General features: G+C 39.3%; 1 protein-coding gene across 3 annotated transcripts in view; it reads right to left on the bottom strand.

Annotated features, from left to right (window-relative positions):
• Positions 1-18,809, bottom strand: part of CCDC171 (coiled-coil domain containing 171) — a 154,810-nt gene extending 136,001 nt beyond the window's left edge. For all 3 annotated transcript variants that reach the window (XM_074570479.1, XM_074570480.1, XM_074570481.1), the window contains exons 1-6: positions 18,755-18,809; positions 15,578-15,740; positions 8,977-9,115; positions 6,799-6,973; positions 5,787-5,968; positions 1,375-1,521 (exon numbers count right to left, since the gene is read on the bottom strand). In XM_074570479.1, the coding sequence (XP_074426580.1) occupies positions 1,375-1,521; positions 5,787-5,968; positions 6,799-6,973; positions 8,977-9,115; positions 15,578-15,624 (690 nt within the window). In that variant the 5' untranslated portion in view covers positions 15,625-15,740; positions 18,755-18,809. The remainder of the gene's footprint in view (positions 1-1,374; positions 1,522-5,786; positions 5,969-6,798; positions 6,974-8,976; positions 9,116-15,577; positions 15,741-18,754) is intronic.
• Between the last annotated feature and the right edge of the window lie 2,894 nt (positions 18,810-21,703).

Here is a 21,703-nt window from a genome sequence, read left to right as displayed (position 1 = left end):
GCAATGAAAATATCTTAGCTGATTGTGGTTAATAGATAGCATTCCCTAATAATATACATTATATTATACATTTTCAAGGAAGTGAGTGCTTCCTTTTCAAATTTATAGATGGTGAGTACACCCAATCAAAATATTTAGTAAGATAAATAATTTGCTGCCTTGCTCCTCCCCCTTTCAGCCCATGATTCCTATGTTAATATATTAAAAGCCATGAAATCACAAAAAAAGTCCTTGTTAAAGCAAAAATCTTTGTTTTAAAAAGGGCTATTGGAACTTCACCGTACACAGCACTTTCCAACTGAAGATAATTCTGGCTAGACCAGTATGTGCAGCTCACAATACCTGACAATAGATTTCCTGTAGATCTCTTTCAGGGCACAAAAGTCTACCTTGTTGGTCAATAAGTCAGTGTTTTTAGTTGATGAGCTTTGATCTTCCCTGTAGGAATTTTCTTTTGTACTTCGTCTTTAATGCGGGGCTCTACCTACCTCACAATCAATGCTTTAACACTTCTTTTGCCTTTAAGGGAAAAATAACAAACACAGCTGAAAACTGTATGTCACTTATTCCTTTAAGGGCTCCCAGTATCCTGCAAGTGCCTATTCTTTAAAATTCATTGCAGAAAATATTTAGAGATGCTGTTGGTAGAAAACTTACATCAGGATAAAGAATCATCCAGTCACTATGCCCTTCTGCAGTGGCAAATGTTCTACCAAGAAAGTCTTGGTCCAGACTATACATACGGATAACATAGTTACTACAAAGTCTATCAGTAGACAAAAAAAATGTTGAAACTTCGGAGAGAGCTAGCAGTTTAGTAAGAGAAGCACATTTACAAGACTTTAGTCTTAAAGACTTGGGACTTCTCAGAAACGGGTGTCACTCAACAGACAGGCAAACTAAAACTACCTGAAGCGCTTAAGTCTATACAGGAAGAGGCTGCCATAACACCACTGTGATCTTCCAATATGCTATTCTCTCTACCTAGCGCATCTGTTGACTTTCTCAACTCTAGTAGATTTTCCATTGCAAATTCAGTAATTCTCAAAATCCGTTCTTAAACTGAAGAGATAGGAAAACAGACAAATTAAGAAGTTAGGGAAAATACACAAATTTCCTAAAGTAAAGGTAGCCTTGTTTTCACACTCACATAAACCTTTTCCCATCTGCTGTTCAAACACCAGTCTCAAATTAGGCACAAAGTTTAAGTGGCATTTGACAGTTCACGCCTCTTCTGCAAAACAGATGTTCAACATTTTGTTAATCCAGTACATAAAATTGACAGCCTAACTGGGAGGTTCCATCCCTCAAAAATGAAAATCCTCAGAGTGTCAGTGCTTGTTGAGACTAATAGCAATAGACAAAAATCCTTACTTCAAGTTCTTTCTTAAGCCGCTCCTCTCGTTCGGCACTGTATTCAAGCTCATTGGCCTGGCGCCTCAGCAGCTCAGTACAGCCATTGTGTTCCACCTCCACATCTTTCATTTTCTTGCGTATATTTTGCAGTATATTATTCTGCTCCTAGAAAAAATAAAGCATTAAGATAAAGTATTATAGTAAAGAGTTCATAGAATAATACTTTATGAATGGAGACTGTATTAGAACAGTTCATTACGATCTAACACGTTAGCACATGTCAACAGAACCATTTAACCAACAGCAGACATGTTCTTTACTCGCCACATGGTAAAATGTCCTGGTTCAAAAATCACTATGAACATGACCTTCTTTGGTAATACTAAAATTAGAGCCAATTCCCCATAGGAAATCTTACTCTCTAAAGCGTACAAGGCTGCTCTTCCCACCTCTTCTCTCTCCCAGCTCAATGGCAAAGATGGAGAGGGAAACAGTTAAGTGCATTTGACGAAGTGATACACAGGAACAGAAGTTCTATTTTGTTATGGTTTTGATTGTTAGAACTCAAAATCAAAACAGACATTTTTAGAAACAGTTACTCCCATAGACTAAATAATCTCCATTTCTGCTATTCTGAGAAAGACTTCCTTCTGTCTAGAAACTAAATTACTTTAAAAAATTATCTACATGAACCACAAAGTTCTCAGTAGAATAAAATAACCAAACTGTTCCTCACTTCAATTTCTGCGTTCAGAAGCTGAACCAAGCTACAGGCTGGGATAATTACTAACACTGCTGGGCTCACCAGCTCTGTGGAGTCACTGCTACAAAATCCACATTCACACCATACCAGGCTCAGAGGAAAGTAGCCAAATAATGAACCCGCAGTAGTCTAGCGCATACTTAAGCTGGAGATCCCAGAAGTCTCAAAAAGAACAGCTTTGGTCTAGTGGACAGGAATACGCTCTTCCATAACTAGCATCAGAAACAAGATATAAATCCAGTGATTTAGTTTGGAGACCAAATCTGTTAAAATTACTTTCTGTGCAAAACACAGAAAGATTACACTAAGTCCTCCTGTTCATTTATTCCTATTCAACATCATGGCAAGAGACATTTTGTGGAAATAAACCAGTTGGTCTGCAAATTCTGCTATTACTCTTACATTACATAATCTCCTTCCTAGAAATTACTGATCATAAAGCATCTGTAGAGCACGGAGGAGGATGAGGAGGAGGAGAAAATTAATTATTCATACAGAATGATTCTTCAGAAGACTGAAGTCTGACAGAACCATGTTTATACATGACGATCAAAGAAATACTAGTCTTTTCCAGAGTTTGGAAAAAGATTTTTAGAAGTTACTCCAGATTGAAGGTAGAACGCTTTGGCCACTCAAACATGACAATAAGGGAATCACGGCTCTTCTACAGTGCTGTTACCAATTAGTAACTAAAAAAGTAAGTTTATTTCCTCTTTTCTTTCATGCAGAGGCACTATGGCACGATTTTTTGGCATCCTCTGAAAAGATAACAAGGAGTGTGCATGTGAAACACATGTGAAGAAAAAAATGGAAACCTCAGTAAATCAAAATATTGCAAAAATAGTATACCTGGATATGGACTAAATTTAAGGTAATCCTCTAACTTTGCCTGTCATATCAAGCCAATGCAGAGGTTTCTTCCCATCAGTATGCTAAAAAAATTTTTACAACTACTCCCACTCACTCCACACTGGAAAGATACAGAGGTATTTATCTGAAAGATATATCTGAAGAGATATTAACAAAAGTGAACTGGGAAAAGCACTACATAGTTTGCTGGAAAACACTACATCAAGACATAAAATCATTTTATACTGGAAATGTAGTTAACAATCAGACTAAAATTGACATGAATACATCAAGCTTATTATACAATAACATATATATTTTTATATATATAATTATACAAAAATATATATAATGTATATAATTATACAATAATATATATATTATATACAATATATATAAGAATATATATATTCTTACACAGAATCTTAAAGAAGTCTTCAAACTTTTCAGACTTGGTATGAAACCATGCAAGATTATCCCAGCAACCACCTGCACTTAGAAGGTTCAAAGAGAAACATCCTTCCCCATGTAAAAAAAATAAATATATATATCTATGTGTGTGTGTGTATACCGGCATATCATATACACACTTACTATATATATCTGCTTATGAAAAACATGGCTAATTTTTTTTTTTAAAAAGTATATAAACAACACGATTTCACAAGTAATCTACAGCAAAACTGAGTGCTTCTGTGAAGGAGTATTATATGCTGACTAACCACAAGGTGATGCTATTGCACTTAGTATTGAACTCCAGCATCTTTTATTATGAAGCAGCTGGCACGCTAAGCACACTCAATAGACTACACTGCAAGCCTGTTAGAAAGCAGAGAAGATTACTTTCCCTCTGTAGCTTAGAGACACATTTCAGTAGGTTAAGCTGACTTCATTTCCACGTCTATCTGAGCATTTTCATGGCCAAGCTCAGAATTACAGTTCATGAAGTGCAGCTTTTCCAATCAGGATTTGCGTATGTGCCTAGAATCTCATACCTATGTACATATTAAGACCAAAATTAAATCCAGTTTATCTAGCTTTCATTTCATAACTCCAAATAACTATAAAAGTATTTAAAACAGGCCTGTAAATACACAATGTAAAAGACTGGAACACATTTGAAGTCATAATTTATAAACCCAGATCCCTCTGACATTTATCTGCCAAGTTTAAATCAATCAAGCCTTCAAGCAACAACTAAGGCAGTCAAGTCCATATTTAATATTTATTCATGTATTCAAGTATTGAAAGCAGGTTAGGAGTTGACACCTAGTAGTGAACTGCATTTACCTTATGAATTAACAATTTTCTAGCTTTAATACATTTACCAACCAAACACCTGTCTCTGTAGATCACCTTTACTTCCAAATACACATCCATTGACAGAGAACAAAATGTCCCAAGCAATCCACTGCTCTTTTTGATCTGAGGCCAAACATCACTTGAGAGAGTATACCCCTCCAACATTGCTCTTTTTATACGGTATTAAACTCAGTGAATATGCCTGCCACAAAACACTGCATAGAACAGAAGGTAAGTGCATTCCAAATCCTCCTCAACCTAACTCAGCCTACTGTTAGCCAGAACACGAGACAAAACTCCACCCTTAGCCTGCTTTATCTGGCAACTTAAAAAAGAAAACTGCATCTAAAAATAGGTTTCTTCATAGCCTATACCTAACCTTACTTTTTTAAGCATGGACTTTGAAGGAAAACTTAATCATGTTTCTGTTGATTTGAGAAGGACCTCAGGGTGTCACTTGTCAATCAACTGATGCGGTTTTCTCTGAAACTCTCTAAACCCTCTCCTTCCTCGGCTTTCTTTTTTTTTTTTTCTTTTTTTTTTTTACACTACTATTCCTTTATGGTTTTCCTAACTGTTCCTTCAAAGCACTGTTCAACATATCCACAAGATTACTAGGGAGAGGGGAGAGGAAGGAACTCCCTTTTTTTCCTTCATTCAGAGAAAATCCAGTTTAGTGGGATCCTTCTCCACCATCAGGGCTCCTGGTCATTAAGATACCAACAAAGTGCAAGTCCTTTTGCAGCCCATGCACAGAAACACTACGTATCCATGCACAACCTGACTTCTTCTTCAGGTCTCATTATTGCACCGCTCTTTCCAGATCTTGTGTTCAAACAAGCAGCTGAGAAGTCAGTATACAGTACTTTTGGAATACACGAAATTAAGTGTTTCTCCCTGCCCTGGTTTTTGTAGAGCTGCTCCTACAGGTGCCATACAGAATCTGACCAACAGCACCATAACATAGTACAACAGGTAGGTTTGCTGCCAGAACTTGGCTATCAAGCTGCCAGACAAGGATTGTTTTGTGTCATTTGCGAAGGCTGTTTGGCACTGTCCCAGGCTTGGAGCTGACCGGGTGGAAAGAAAGCAGGGCTAATTTCCTACTGCTTGATCAATGGCCGGACCAACTGAAACAAGTCTGCCACATCTTAAAAGGACCTATAATAGAAAACATGAATATAAAAAATAGAAGAAGTCTTGCTGAATAAAAGAAATTTAATCTTAGTAGCCATAGGTTCTCTGCATACGTCATGCATATGAGTAAATGGCCATTTGCCTTAACAGCGCCTCTGTGCTACATGTCTTTAAAAGTATAAAGGATAACTGTAGCTGAATATATTGTCGATTTTCCTCAGATGGTATTATCGCATTGCTGAGATATAAGGCAATTCAATTGTCAATTAAAAAGAAAAAAAAAAAACAAAACAGAAAAACCCCAACCCACCACACGCTTTGCAACTAAAAAGTTGCAGACATCATCTCATGCAATTTCCCAACTATTAAAACATCATACCTGCAAAACACTTTCTAGTTTGGTTCTTTCCTTAAGAAGCAATTCATATTCACTGTTGCAAGTTCTGCGGATATCATCCTTCTCACTTGCAAGTCTTTGCTGTTGTTCCTTCCACTTCTGCTGAGCGATCAGAAATGTCTTCTCAGTCTCTGCAACCTTCTGCTGAAGTTTTTCATTCAATACTATTGTTTACAGAAAAAGAGAAAGAAAGAAAGAAAGAAGACAAGTGACGCTGCAAAGCATGTTCAGAAAAAAATGTATAATGATTGTGTGTATTGCGATATGCTCTGGAACACTGAAACAGTAACACTTCCAGCACTGGAGAGCACCACCTTCACTACACAAAGAAACAATCAAATTTCGTGTTCCTATTGCATCTTTCACACAAGAACACACATAATTTAAAATAGGTAAAATCTTCCCTTCCACATACTACTGTCACAACATAAACATTCCATTACCTATAACAAGAGAAACAAGAATGAGGAGAAGATGAGAAGAAAAGAAACCAGACATAAGCACTGAAAAACCCAAAACCTTTGAAAAGATGAAAGAAAGAAGCAGTATGATGAGAAATCCTGGAAAAAAGTTGTTGGAAATAGTGCAAACAAATGAACAGGAGTGGACTTTTTCTTTTCTTTTTTTTTTTTTTCCCTGAAATGGAAAAGGAAGAACTGCTGGACGTAGTGATAACCAGGATGTGGATAGCCACCATGATTACAATTCTCTACAAGGACAGCAATGAAAGAGGGAATAACAGAAGGTAAAAGGTAAGAGGAAATAGGGTTGATAGGTTTAGCAGGTTGATTTTAACTCACACATGAGACAGCAAGAGTTTTGTAAACTTTTATGAGTTTACAAAAGCACATGAGTAAGAGACAGGAAAGATAAGAGAGATCCAAGGAAAAAAAAAACTTACCTAGAAAATTTAACTAAGTCACTGTTGCTCACTTACCTTCCTGACTTGGAACTGACTTAGCCTTTATTTTGTGTTTGCTTTTTTGAAACTTACCTTGCAGTTCCACAAATTTGTTTTTTGCATCACTTAACTCCTCTTCTGCAGCATACATTTTCAGGCGAGCATCTTTTCTGGCAATTGCCAATTCATATTCGAGACTTTGTCGAACAGCCTCTCCTTTCTCAATTTCTGACCGTAATTTGACTATCTGGCTTTCATAGTTGGACAGCTAGAAAATAAATTTGTTTCAGAAAACTGGCAACAATGCTCCCTTGAAAAAATGCAAGATGTTACAGAGTATTTTTAAAAGACATTTTGAATTGCGTTTACAGTTGCCTTCTAATTCCACTTGAATTTGAAATATAGTCTTGCAAATGCACATTTATGCAGATTTTAAGTACTTCTACTTCTTTTTATGCAAACTATTCCTATTCCTAGATTAATTTCATGTACCTTAAACATAGCCTTCCATTCTTCCAAAAATACACTGCCTTAAAAAAATAAAAGTCATAATTATGTCATCTTCCTGCACCTCAAAGGAAAAAACACAGCAACAGAAACATTATGTTCCACAGGCAATTTTCTGGTAACTTTCTGTAAATTTAACACTTAGAAAAAAAAGTCATGTTGTGATACTAGACTATCAAATATCTAATAACTCACAAGTATATGTATGAACATAAAATTCAGTCCAATAATGTTCAGTAGTCAAACAGAATGCTATTAAATTTAACAGACAACAAACTAAGAACAGAAAATATTTCTAAAAGAGATCTTATCCAGATTAAGAAACATAGTCCAGTCACTGCTGCCAAAAACTGCGTCCAGAAAATGAAGTTCAAGCTATTTCAACACAAGAAAGTGTAAGAGTAAAATACGTATTTCTTCAGAACATCTACAAAGTAGCCTCTTGACTTCAATAATATCGCATGTAGGTAACTTCAGCACTACCATTATCTGTAGCTGTACAGTAAATGGATGGGCATAAAAAAAAACCAGACTCTTTAAGTAGTTTATCTACTAAAATGCAACCTGACTTTGTGGTGCAAACCACAACAGCAAAATGGTGCAAAAGATCCTTGTACACACCCAGCTTTCAAATTCTCAACATAAGAGGTGGTTTGCTTGGTTGGTTTTTTTTTAAATCCAGGGATACAGTTTATAAAATCATCCCACAGTTGATGGGGCAATGGGAAAATAATGAATTAAGTGCAGCACAAGAGCAAGTCATTGTGGGAGAAGCAGGAACCTCTTGATTTGGGTACACACCCCAGTAATAAATGGATATAGAACAGCAAACTTAGTTTACTGGATGGATTTAGCCCAGAACAGATGAATGAGCACCCACATCAACTGCCCCTAGCAAACTGTTAAGAGCAGAATTGTTACCTAAATAATACTTCTGCACCAGCACAGTTTAAACCAGGATATCAGCTGCCAGACTGACATTTGCAAGAGTGGGAAGTGTTCCTAGTAGCAACAAATCAAAAGCTGATTACAGCTACTGCTGTACTCAGTGCCCACCTTTTCTTATGTATCCTAGCGTAAAAGCTGATATTCGAGCTAAAGAATATATTACGTATTTTCTTACTACTACTTCATTTCAATACTAGTTTTCTACAGCAGCATCAGGGAAAACCTTTGTAATGCAGGTAAATTATTTCCCTATGAATGACGTTCTCATTAACAAGTATAAAGTTATTGAAGAACTCATCACCACATTTGTACATTATACATTGTTACAGTTAATTGAAAACTGCAAATTTGCATATTGCAAGACCACTGAAGGATATCCCAGCTGGATTTGGTACATACACACACAAAAATACTGTACTACGTTTATGAGCTGCAAATGATTTCTGTATAATTAAAATAATACTCTAATACCCTGCAAAAAAAAAAAAGATCTTTTTATGAGGCTAGATTCAAGCTGTGGCTTTTATTTCTTTGTGTCACCAGGCAATTTTATCTAACCAGCTGCTGGTAGTGGCAGTGACTACTTTCTCTGCAGAAAATTTGCACTCTGCTTGGTGCAACTTTAACTATTAACAATGCCAGCAGAGGTGCTAAGAGTTCCTATGAACACGTATGAGAGGTCTGTACAGTGACACCTTGCTTGTTACTTGTCAGCTAATGACCCTGCTTTTGATAAACCACACAAGAGCATCATTTTAATGAAATGAGATTACATTTATTCCAAGAGTAAATCAAAACAAACAAAAAATTCCTTACTTCTTGATTGTGTTTAATGGTTAAGTCTAACTTTTCTTGTTTAGCTTGACAGAGTTTCCTTCGCAGATCTTCAGCAGTGTCCAATTCTGATTCATTGCTATTTTGTAGTAACTGTGACTCACACTTGGCATTACATAGGCTGCAAAATATGAATGTTTTCAAAAAACATGAGTATTCCTTTTAAGTTTCAGTGCTCCCTTATTTCAGTGATCAGATTGTGAGCCCAAAGTTCCAAACATTCACTTAAGTAAAATTATGCCACGTAGTTGTTATCATACTATTGCTCTTTAAAAAAGGTTTATATAGAATAGCTAATTGTGCAAGATATGAGAGATGTAGCAGCAGGAACTTAAAACAGATAGGCACTTTGGATTTATCAAAGTTGATTTAAGCATAATTTTTTTATTATTATTATTCACTATCCTTATTATTGATGCAATAAACTTTCAGGATGCTTAAAAAACTTCATTCCAATCACTTAAATTAAAATGTCTACAAGATTTGTTTGTCTCCTGCAGTAAGGCTTATTTTTTAACATGGATTACCATCTCAAAACCACGTCTGTCATGAAACAAATGCATATGTGTGGAACAAAAATAACTTCTCTACATTTTCTCTTCAAAGATATATACATATATATATACACATATAACTATACACAAGCAATTGATCACAAACATAACACAAATGAAAGGTCTAGTCCTCTGAAATACCCAGTATCTTTCCACTACTACTTCAGTTAAAAGAAAATCTACGCGACAGTTAGCAGGATCAGCCCTTGAGCACCAGAAGCAATATTAAAATAATCAAAACAAGCTTTAATATGTAGAGTGAAAAATTACTATAAAACCACCTATTTAATTAAAATAAACTAGTTTAATAATCTTATGTGCAACTATTGTAGCTTCAAATTGGACAAATTTTAAATTATTTCAGGAGTTAAAAATCAGTTTTCACACTATTTTATATATGTCAGTTTCACATTATTTTATATATACATATATCAGCTTTCACGATATTTTATATATGTAAGACTGGCTGCAATAATTAGTTGCTCCACACAAACGCACAAGTTCTGAGGACCTCTAAGTGTGGATGCATTTAGAATCATAGAACAGTTTGGGTTGGAAGGGACCTTTAAAGGTCACCTAGTCCAACCTCCCTGCAATGAGCAGGGACATCTTCAACTAGATCAGGTTGCTCAGAGACTCATCCAATCTGACCTTGAATGTTTCCAGGGATGAGGCATCTGCCACCTCTCAGAGGAACCCGTGCCAGTGTTTCACCACCTTCAGAGTGAAAAATTTCTTTCTTATATCTCGCCTAAGTTGACCCTCCTTTAGTTTAAAACTATTACCCCTTGTCCTATCGCAACAGGCCCTGCTAAAAAGTTTGTCCCCATTTTTCTTATAAGACCTCTTTAAGTACTGAAAGGTCGCAATAAGGTCTCCCTGGAGCCTTCTCTTCTCCAGGGTGAACACCAACTATCCCTATTTCAGCCTTTCCATACAGCAGAGGTGCTCCAGCCCTCAGATTATTTCTGTGGCCCTCCTCTGGACCGACTCCAACAGCTCCGTGTCTTTCCTGTGCTGAGGACTGCACAGCTGGACACAGTACTCCAGGTGGGATCTCTCCACAGAGCAGCAGTGGGGCAGAATCACCTCCCTTGACCTGCTGGCCATGCTTCTCCTAACGTAGCCCAGGATACAGTCGGCTTTCTGGGCTGCTAGTGCACATTGCCAGCTCATGACCAGCTTTTCATCCACCAGTCCACCCAAGTCCTACTTGGCAGGGCTACTCTCTATCCCTTCATTTCCCAGCCCATATTGATACCGGGGTTTGCCCCATCCCAAGTGCGGGACCCTGCACTTGGCCTTGTTGAACCTCATGAGGTTCACATTGGCCCACTTCTCAAATTTGTCCAGGTCCCTCCAAGTAGCATCCCATCCCTCAGGTGTCTCAACTGCACCACTCAGCTTGGTGTCATCTGCAAACTTGCTGAGGGTACGCTCAATCCCACTATGTCATTGATGAAGATATTGAACAGGACTCGTCCCCGTACAGACCCCTGAGGGACACCGCATGTCACCCATCTCTGCCTGGACATTGAGCCATCGACCACTGCTCTCTGGATGGTACCAGACAATTCCTCATCCACCAAACAGTCCACCCAGCAAAACCATATCTCTCCAATATGGAGAGAAAGATGTTGTGGGGGACTGCGTCAAGTGCTTTACAAAAGTGTGGATACATGAAATTCACAGCTCTTCCCTTGTCCACTGATCTAGTCACTCCCTCATAGAAGGCCACTAGGTTGGTCAGGCAAGACTTGCCCTTGGTGAAGCCATGCTGGCTGTCTCGAATCACATCCCTGTCCTCCATGTGGCATAGCACAGCTTCTAGGAGAATCTGTTCCACGATTTTCCCAAGAACAGAGGTGAGGCTGACAGGTCGGGAGCTCCCAGGGTCCTCCTTGCTACCCTTTTTAAAAATGGGGGCAATGTTTCCCTTTTTCAAGTCACCAGGGACTTCACCTGGCTGCCGTGACTTTTCAAATATCATGAGGAGCGGCTTGCCAACTGCATCGGACAATTCCCTCAGGATTCTAGGATGCATCTCATCAGGTTCCATAGTCTTAGGTATGTTCGGGTTCCTCACATGGTCTCAAACCTGATCTTCTCTCACAGGAGGAAGGACTTTCCTTCCCCAGTCCCTGTCTTGTGGTCCATCCACTCGAGAAGTGTAGGGAGAGAGGTTGCCAGTGAAGACTGAGGCAAAAAAGGTGTTGAGTACCTCAGCCTTGTCCTTTTCCGTTGTTACCAGTTTGCCAGTCTTGCTCATCACGGGACAGACACTTTCCTTGACCTTCCTCTTCGGGCTGACATGCCTGGAGAAACCCTTCTTATTATTCTTTGCATCCCTTCGCCAAGCTCAGCTCCAGCTGCGCCTTGGCCTTCCTGACCCCATCCCTACACAACCAGGCAGCGTCCCTTTCCTCTTCTCAGGATACCTCTCCCTCCTTCCACTGCCTGTGCAGTTCCTTCTTGCCCTTTAGTTTGACCAGCAAGTCTCGACTCAGCCATGCTGGACTCTTGCCTTCCTTTCCTGATTTCATGCACCTGGGGATCGATCAAGAGCTTTTGCAATCTACGGAAAGCATCCTTAAAGATCTGCCAGCTCTCTTCTGCTCCCTTGTGCCTGACGGCAGTTTCCCAAGGGGTCCTATTGACTAACTCCTTCAAGAGCTGGAAGTTTGCTTTCCTAAACTGCACAGGCCTGACTTTACTCATCCCCTGGCCCACATCCCTCACCACTGTGAACTCCACCATGCACGATCACTGCAGCCCACGCTGCCTCCAATCTTGGCATCACTGACTAGCTCATTTGCACTGGTGACCAACAGGTCCAGTATAATATACCCTCTGCTGGGGCTGCCTATTACCTGGCTTAAGAAGTTATCTTAAGGAGTCTCCGGGATTGCTTACAGCTTGCTGTGCTACTTTTCCAGCAGATGTCAGGGTGGTTGAAGTCCCCCAGCAGGATGAGAGCCTTCGAGCGTGATGCCTCAGGTAGCTGGAGTAAGGAGGGCTTTATCAACAGGCTCCCCCTGATAGGGCAGCCTGTAGTAGACACCAACCACTAGGTTCCCTTTGTTGCCTCAGTCTCCAACTCTTACCCATTGGCTTCCAACCTGCTCATGGCTATTCTTCAGAGACAGCTCTTCATGCTCTATCTATTTCTTGATGTAGACGGCAATGCCTCCACCCCTCCTTCCTAGCCTGTCCTTTCTGAACAGCCTGTAGTCATCAGTACCCACACTCCAGTCATGGAACTGTTCCCACCAGGTTTCAGTAATGGCAACTAGGTTGTAAATTTAATAATTTGTTTTTTTCTAAATAAAAAATTATCACTTTACCCCTAGATTTGTTCATAGGCACTATTAACACTTTCCACAACTTAGGACTCCACCTGATAATATGTTTTCTCACATAAGTTGTCTAGCAAAAAAGACACAAATGTCATCAACAAAGGGAACATTAATTTAGATTAAGTGGTGCGTTTAAAGGCATTAGCAATAACAAAGGATGAAAATTCAGTTTTTTAGCTGGAGCCTATAAATATTTTAGAATTTATTAAATACTATTTCCATTTAAAACCAAGATGGACTTCATCCATGAGGTGAGAATAGTTGTATGTCATCGGTAATTGTTCCACAGGGTGCCATGTACTTAACACATTTTATATATTTAATAAATGTAGGAGATAAGGATCATTAAAACCTGCATGTATGACAAGAAAACCACAGGCACATTATTACCTTTCAGTGTTTACTACGGGAGCTGTACCCAAAGGAACCAACATGACTCAAAGGGCAAAATATCAGCAACAAGGTAGGTAAAATCACATATTGTTATTTTATGCAACTCTTAGCTACCGCAATAAGAAGATATGGAAATCAAGAAATAAGAAGGATCTGAACAGCTGAGGCATCTGTAAGCTGTATAAAAGCTTGTTTGTGGACATCATATATTAGGTCTGGGAGACCTTTATTTTTGCATGGCTGGGGAAAACAGAGATGAAGGAAAGGCAAGTCATCTTATTCAGAGATGATGCAAGATATATCAATCTCAACTAAAGATGGCTAAAGGCCAGACAGCACCAAAGCTAGCAAAGCACACGTTAGGGAGAAAAGCAGAATCCAAACTGAAAACTGGAGAGGACCAGGGCAAAGAAACAAGGTTTATGGAAAGTGTGGACATTTTGTTAGTTTGCAGGCAGCTGAGAGGTCGTTTTGCTTCTTTAAACCTGGTGATATTTAATACTGAATACTGCACACTGAATGCAAGAAAGGGAATGAATATTTTTTGTAAAGTAAATAAAAAAACACCTTTAAATCTTTAAATAAGTGACCCTGGTTTGTATGGCAATCAGTTTTCAAGAAAACTGTTCCTTCCAACTCCTCTATTAATTATCCAGGAAAAAAAAAGAGCACAATGGAGATATCTATACAATAAAACTTACTCAGAGGAAAATTTAACTCTGTGATTAGCTGTTCTGCTTAACGGGACCAGTGGAGGAAAAAAAAACATGAAAAAACAAACCACGAACAAGTTACAAAATACCACAAGTAATAGCAAATTAGGGACATTATAAAAATGAAAAATGTGCATAAAAGCATTAAGACACAACAGGACAACAGTAACTACTGGGGAAAAAAGCATTAAACACCTTTTCAAAATACCATTTTGTGCACAGCTTCTAAACTCACAATGCCATGACTGAAAAATCAAAAATATAAAGCAGAAAACCCTATTTTTGTTCTTAGTATAGAATCAAATTGAATCAGCTACTTAAAAAAAGAAAAAAACTCCGAGGGAATATTAGTATGTTAACTACTTCATTATCTTATCTCCTTAAATGTTTTCAAATAAAACAGAGGTTGGCCTTAAGAATTCTTATTTCTGCGATATTTTCTTCAGTTATCACAGTGTCATCAGCACATGCAGTACTTTATGAAAGCTCCATAATACCTATTGTAGGAACTTCTTCCATCCACATTTGTATTATAAGTTGAAGTGCTACAAGCATAAAGCTCTTGGAAGCTTAAATCATAGACAAAAACACACAAAATGTTGGAAAGTTTCACAGCATGTATCATTTGCAGTCTAACAGGAATCAGAGAATGTTTTGCACTTCTATTTTCATATATTAGTAGTTCATTGATCATTGGTCTTGAACTAAAATACAGATTTTACCAACTACAACTTCTACCTAAGACACCATTTTTAGTGGTACTTCAAGATTATTCAAGAAATCATATAAGCAGGCGAAATAGCTTTTGAGTTCTACATTGCAGAATGACTTTTGTAATTCAAAAACTTTAAATTCACATTCACTTCACAAATCAGCTAGTAACAGGGAACATAAACACTGCAGAAAAGCAGCTTTTCTCTAGCTTTTCTTCTGGCATCTGGCAGAAAATGTAGAGTAATTTTGTAACAGAGAGAAATTCTCTTTCATTTATTACCTAGCAGTGAAATTTTGCTAAACTTCCCCAGCTGAAGGAGTAGTCTACAGTCTGATTTCCTGATCAAAGGTCATATTTGTGGAATTTTGCTGTTCCTATATAATTGGTAGTTTTGTATAATCAGACTTTAAATAGTGACAAATAGCTCCCACAGCTAAGATAAACAGAATTAATTAAATCTTGCTTTAATTGTGCCAAAGTATAAACCACCTATCAGGTTATAAAAAATACGAGCCACGTGCAAGACTTAAAGCTGACCTCTACCACCTCAGCTAATGCAGAAAACCATTCTGTAACTCCAGGCCAGTGTTTCTAACTGCATACAGGAACTCCCCCTATCTCTAAGTCACATACCCCCTATCTCTCTTATGTGAGAATTCTTGCACATTGGATGGCCAGTATGCATGCCTTCAAGGAAATCTTTTCATCTAATGACTATATTGACATGGCACAGCTTGCATGTATGACACCATATCCAGTTCTTCTTCACTCTGAATTACCTAATTGCAGAGATCTAGAAAATAAAACAATGTACCATGTTACTAGACTTAAAAATACAAACGTGGAGCTCACCATTTAGCTTCCATGACAGCGTAGCTGACTGGAGAGGACAAACTCATGATGCCCAATATGCAGCTTTTTAAGTCTATAAACTCTGGAGAATGAACATCATCTTCAACTTTTACTTGACAAGCTTCAAAGATTACTCTTCTCCATATCAAAAAAACATTAAAACCTGTAACAGAGACCTGCTTTAGTTTATTTGCCAATGTAATAAAAGAATCATTTGTTAACACTCATGGTTAGCCAACAGTGTTACTGCTATGTCATGTGAACAATTACCAACAACTATAATCTGACACCAGTTTCAGTCAACAAAGAAAATTGTGCTGCTAGTCCTCTAAGCTTGAATATTACAGACAAAAAAAAAGAAAAATATTTTGTAGAATATCCACTGCCAGGGTTTTCAGAAGGATGTCAATATAAAATATTACATTTGTGTAGACTGGTCCCATACATGTGTTCTCCTAAGAGGATCACAAACTCCATTTCTCTTCAAAATAATGCTAAAGGAGATAAATGCAGGTACTATGATTTAAAGAGGTCAATATCCAAGGTTTGCTGTCTAATAGCAGCCTTTAACACAGCAAATCTTCTGTTTCATAAACCTGGAATTTTCTACTTGAATGTATTTTTATTGTATTAGACGTATCAACAATATGTAGGGGTATACTGGAGGAACATTAAATTGAATGACAGCTCAGCTTTAGAAGAAACTCACTGATTTAGTGTTACTGAGAAAAAGAAATCAATACAGATAACATATTTATAACGTAGACCTTAAAAAAACACCAAGATTTACTTCAAGTTGAATAGTAAACTCATAAATGAGTTCTTTCCATTAATTAAAGCAAGGTAACACGAAGAATAAGCTCTATTCAACAGTCACGATTAATGAGCCGTGAAGGTTTGCTTTTGGACTCCACAGCAGATGGACATCATACTAAAGTCCAACACAAGAAACTAGCCTGGACCCATCTTTACCATCTCTGGCTCGCAGCCATGCGTTTGCCACAATCTGTTTCTGTTGGAATGAACACAGAAGTACTTGGTGGAATATATTAACTATAAACTGATTTTGTTCATTCCAATAGCTAATAATCTGCATCAGAAATATGGAAAAGAAAAAAATGCATTTCTGCCTCAAACTATAATTTTAACAGAACATGCAGCAAGAATAAACCTATTATTTCTAAATTTTTAATTTTATTTTTTTTACAGAAAAGCATACCAACTGGTTTCCAGGGTTATCATACTGCTTTATATTCAAACATGCAGTTGTTCCAAAGTATCTTCAAAATCAAGTAATATAGGAAGAAAAGTACAATGAAGGTTAACAGTTTGCTTTGGTTTATTAATAAAGAATACCTAGATGTATAATTTGTGATTTTTAAGATCTACCCATCAGAATTCACCTTGGTACACATGTTCATAAGCCCTAAAACACATAACCACCATACAACTCTCACTCACTCTCCTAGAGAAAGTGACACTGCTTTCTTCCCATCTCAACTGAGAAAACAGTGGAGACCTTATTTTCAAAGCAAAGACAAGCCTGCAGTACAATTGCTAGGCACATGTTAAGGCCCTTTAAATTATTAGTAGCTTGCAAACTAAAAACTCCAACCTTACATGACAGAAGAACAATCCTGACAGGATATTTGTAGTATTGTACTCAACATATCAGGGTATGGGAGACTATACCTCTACCAATTGTGCGCAATTTTCACATTAAGATGTGGCTCTGAACACTGAGAACTGGTTCTTCATACCACCCTTCAAGCTTTATTGCAACCTACACCTCATAATGAACAGTAGACAAAAAAAAAAAATTTGGTTTTTCACCTCAAGAATAGAATTCACCAAGCCTACGTAACACTGAATAGCTGCAGTGAAAAAAAATCTTAGTCTGAAAACATAATCAAAATGTACTCTGTCACATACACATCATTCTGCACTTCTAAAATTTCCTGAAACTACTCTGAAGCCACATAGAGGGTAAAAAAATAATATCTAAAGCATGTTTTCTGGGAATGCTAATGATTTTGAATATGCAAACTTTCTCTGTTAAAATATGTATCAACAGTTTAGTTTACTAGCACACAAACGGATATACTCCAAAAAGCATGCTATTGCACTTATGAAAAAAAGTATTCAAATGGCATGGAAGGGCTCGTAGGACTCCCATAACTAAACAAAACAGTGCAGGCAGTGTTGGTTTGAGGAGCTAATACACTTGATGGGTGTTACCACAAAACTTGCATCATATTTTCTTCATGAACTTCTGAATATGCTTAACTAACTTTAGCAAGGCCATTGATTTAGATTAGATAGAAACAAGAGATTTTTTTACTGTGAGGGTAGTGAGACACATTGCCTGGAGAAGCTGTCAATGCCCCATCCCTGGAAGTGTTCAAGGCCAGGCTGGATGGGGCTTTGAGCAGCCTGGTCTAATGGAAGGTGTCCCTGCCCATGGCAGCGGGGGTGGAACTAAACGATCTTTAAGGTCCAATCCAAACTGTTCTGTGATTGAGACTGCTCAGAAAAAATCCAACCACGGCCTTAAGATGTACTACTTTAAAACATACAAAGTCAAATGTAACTAACACATCTGCACTGGAAGCTAGAAAAGCTCACCAGCAGTTGCTTCAGCTGAAAAAATCACCAGATTTTCATAGAATAATAGAATGGTGTGGGTTGGAAGGGACTTTAAAGATCACCCGGTTCCAACCCCCCTGCCCTGGGCAGGGACACCTCCCACTAGACCAGGCCGCGCAAAGCCTCATCCAGCCTGGCCTTGAACACTTCCAGAGATGGGGCATCCACAGCTTCCCTGGGAAACAGGTTCATTCACGTAGACCACAAATTTTACACAAGCTGGAAAAAAAACAAAAACATCAAAGCAGCAGCATGACTTCGCCACTCTGGCACCACAGATGCCCCGCGCTTCAGCGCCGACAGCACCCGTGGCCCAGAGGCCGTACCCGGCAGCCGGCGGGGACCCTCAGGCCCGGCGGCACCTCAGGACGCGGGGCCTCCGCCGCACCCCCAAACCCCAGCGACGACCTCCGTCGCCGCGGGCGAGGACCGGAGGGGTCTAACGGGTGCCCGTGCCTCACCGCCGCGGCCCCCCCACCACACACCCGGAGGTGCCCTCCCCGCCGAGAACCCCGCCGGCCCCGTCCCCACCTCTCCGCGCCGTCGTTAGGGCTCGGCGGGAAGGACGCGGCCCCGCCCCGCCTTCCCCAACGGCGGCTTCCGGCGGGGAGCCCGGATAACGCCCCCGCCGCCCGCTGTGCGTTCGGGCCGTGCCGACTCCGTCGCCCCGGTTGTCCCCCCCACAGCCAGGCCGCTGTGGCCTGGTGCACGTCCCGTCCTCCCCCCGGTGAACACCGGCATGGGGCGGCACTGAGGAGCCCATCGCCGAACACCGGTCGCGTTTGGGAGAGGAGGGTGGCTGCATGTCCTCTCCTTCTCCACGGCTGGTGGCCTGTGGGCCTGTTCGCCGGCGGATCCCAGCCGCTTCTTAGGGGTATGGAAGCCCTAAAGCGGGCGTGAGGGGAATGTACATGTAGGAAATGGGAATAGCAGACTAACGTGGAAGCCAGATTGAGACTGGGATGCTCTCTTATACGGGGTGGCACCTTCTTCACCCAAATTATCGAGGAAAAACAAGCGGGTAACGATATTGAAAGACCACAGAATGAGATCATAGCAGGGTCTGTGGGGGAGATGGGTGACAAGGTCACTGTCTGCCTCACAGCACCGTTGCAAGGGTTCTTGTGAAAGTTCTCCTCAGCCGAGCGATTTCAAGCCCCAGATGGAAGCATCCATGATGTCAAACAACACCAGCACAAGAAACTGAATAAAATCCACCCTACAATATACAATGAACAAGGTATTCTTCCAGAAAGTGTGTTGCAGGCTGAAGGGAATTCCAGTATCTGAAGGCGGCTACAGGAAGGATGGGGAGGGACTCTTTATTAGGGAGTGTAATGATAGGACATGGGGTAACAGCCTCAAACTGAAAGAGGGTAGATTTAGATTAGATATCAGGAAGAAGTTCTTTACTGTAAGGGTAGTGAGGCACTGGCACAGGTTGCCCAGGGAAGTTGTGGATGCCCCATCCCTGGAAGTGTTCAAGGCCAGGCTGGATGGGGCTTTGAGCAGCCTGGTCTAGTGGGAGGTGTCCCTGCCCATGGCAGGGGGGTTGGAACTAAATGATCTTTAAGGCCCCTTCCAACCTGAACCATTCTGTGATTCTGTGAATTAAAATAATTTTAAGGTAACCTGTTCAATAACTGCTATCATAAGTAGATACACGTTAAGATGTTAGTAACAAGTAATTTGAAAGTTACTTTTTATGTTGATGGGTGACCTGAATTTCCACAGGCCATGAGATACCTGGGTCCTCTTGCATAAGCAAGACTGAATTAGAGCTATCACGCACCGCATCTGGAAAAGCATCAGTAAGATAGTCTCTTAAAAGAACATTGGTCTGCATCTGAAGAAGAAAAATGTATCACGATGTCCACAGTTTACCAGGTTATCTAGGAAAATATATAATCCACAAATGACCAGGTTAATCTTAGGAAATATACAGTCCAAAAATGGCCAGGTTGTTAGAGAACACACAGTCCAGAGGATGAACAAGTCACTTAAGAGACAATAATATACGGATGGATACTGCACAGAATGGGTGCATGTGTAAACAGAAAAAAATTTAAAAAATCTTCTGTGGGAAACTCAATTACCCTTGTCTGTAGGAGGGATTACATAATTTAGCTGTAATGAAAGTTGACCCCCCCAAGTAATCATGTAGATGGAAACACATGAAAATGGGATATATAACACTCTAGCAAGTTTACACAACTCTCGGAGTTGTGTGAGGTGCAGTGTTTCTTCAGCACTGGGTATGCAGTACCCATCAATCTGTCAGGCTGTGTGTACTGTACTGCCCCTTATGTAAGTACTGTTTTCTTATCACTACGGGCAGCTGTTGCATTACCTGTTCTCAGGTTTTCTAGGTTGTATTCAGTCTGCTAACCACTTCTTCAGCTCTGGTATGACTGTTTAATCTGGATGCAACAACTGGAAACAAGCAGAATGAAGTCTTAACCTTTCCTTAATTCAGACTTTTGAATTTAAAGGTTTCAGATTTTATAACCCAAAAATAATCCACAGAGAAATACTGCTAGCAATTTAAATTGAAGCATACTCTACATTTATATATGTATATTTATATTTATAAAAACACATAAAAATCATTGGGGCTTTTCTTCTAGTTGGAATTCCCCAATAGAAGCAAAATTACACTAAAGATAGTTATTTATGAAGTTAAAATCAGCTTCTTTTAACCACAGAGCTGCAGTTGGTCCTCACTCAGGAAAACACTCATACTGAATTCAAAGTACAGCTAATTGCTTTGGCGTACAAGTCAGCATGACTGACTTCATGACTGCAAATACTGCCATAGCGCTTAATGTGCCCCATGACTTTTTATTCCAAAGTTTTTTCGAGTTGCTTATAACTGCAAAATACCAATTTGGGCTAAGATTTTCTAAGATGTTGTGGTGAAGTATAGCTTGATGCTGATACCCTTCAAGGTACAGACTGAAGTTTTAATTGCAAGAGGTGAAGAGCTCCATAATATTTTACACCCTGTGACATAAGTCTCAAATTTCATTTCTAGTTTGTGCCCTGATCTGTATAATTGGCTTGTAGCTGTGTTTTTGCTACTTCTGAATCATGCAGTTATTTTAAATGCCTTGTGCCAAATCAAACACGTTCTTTGCCCAGGTGCACAAAATTAGAAGATTTCATTGTTGCAGTTCTTTTAATAACAGCATGGCATAATTTTTGCTGATCAAAAATACTATTCTGAACAGGGCTTCCTCTGCTTTGTCTGATGAGTAGTCAAAAATTGAACATGATGAAAAATGGCCTTAGCTAATGAAGAAATACAAATTATGGGATAATATAGAAGGAATCATAAAGATTTCATAGAATCATAGAATAGTATGGGTTGGGAGGGACCTCTAAATGTCATCTGTCCAATCTCCCCTGCAATGAGCAGGGACATCTTCAACTAGATCAGGTTGCTCAGAGACTCATCCAATCTGACCTTGAATGTTTCCA

The sequence above is a fragment of the Larus michahellis genome, chromosome Z, assembly GCF_964199755.1.
Source record: "Larus michahellis chromosome Z, bLarMic1.1, whole genome shotgun sequence".
Classification (NCBI taxonomy): domain Eukaryota; kingdom Metazoa; phylum Chordata; class Aves; order Charadriiformes; family Laridae; genus Larus; species Larus michahellis.
Note: the sequence above shows the minus strand (reverse complement) of the source record. Positions and strands in the feature narration are given on the sequence as shown.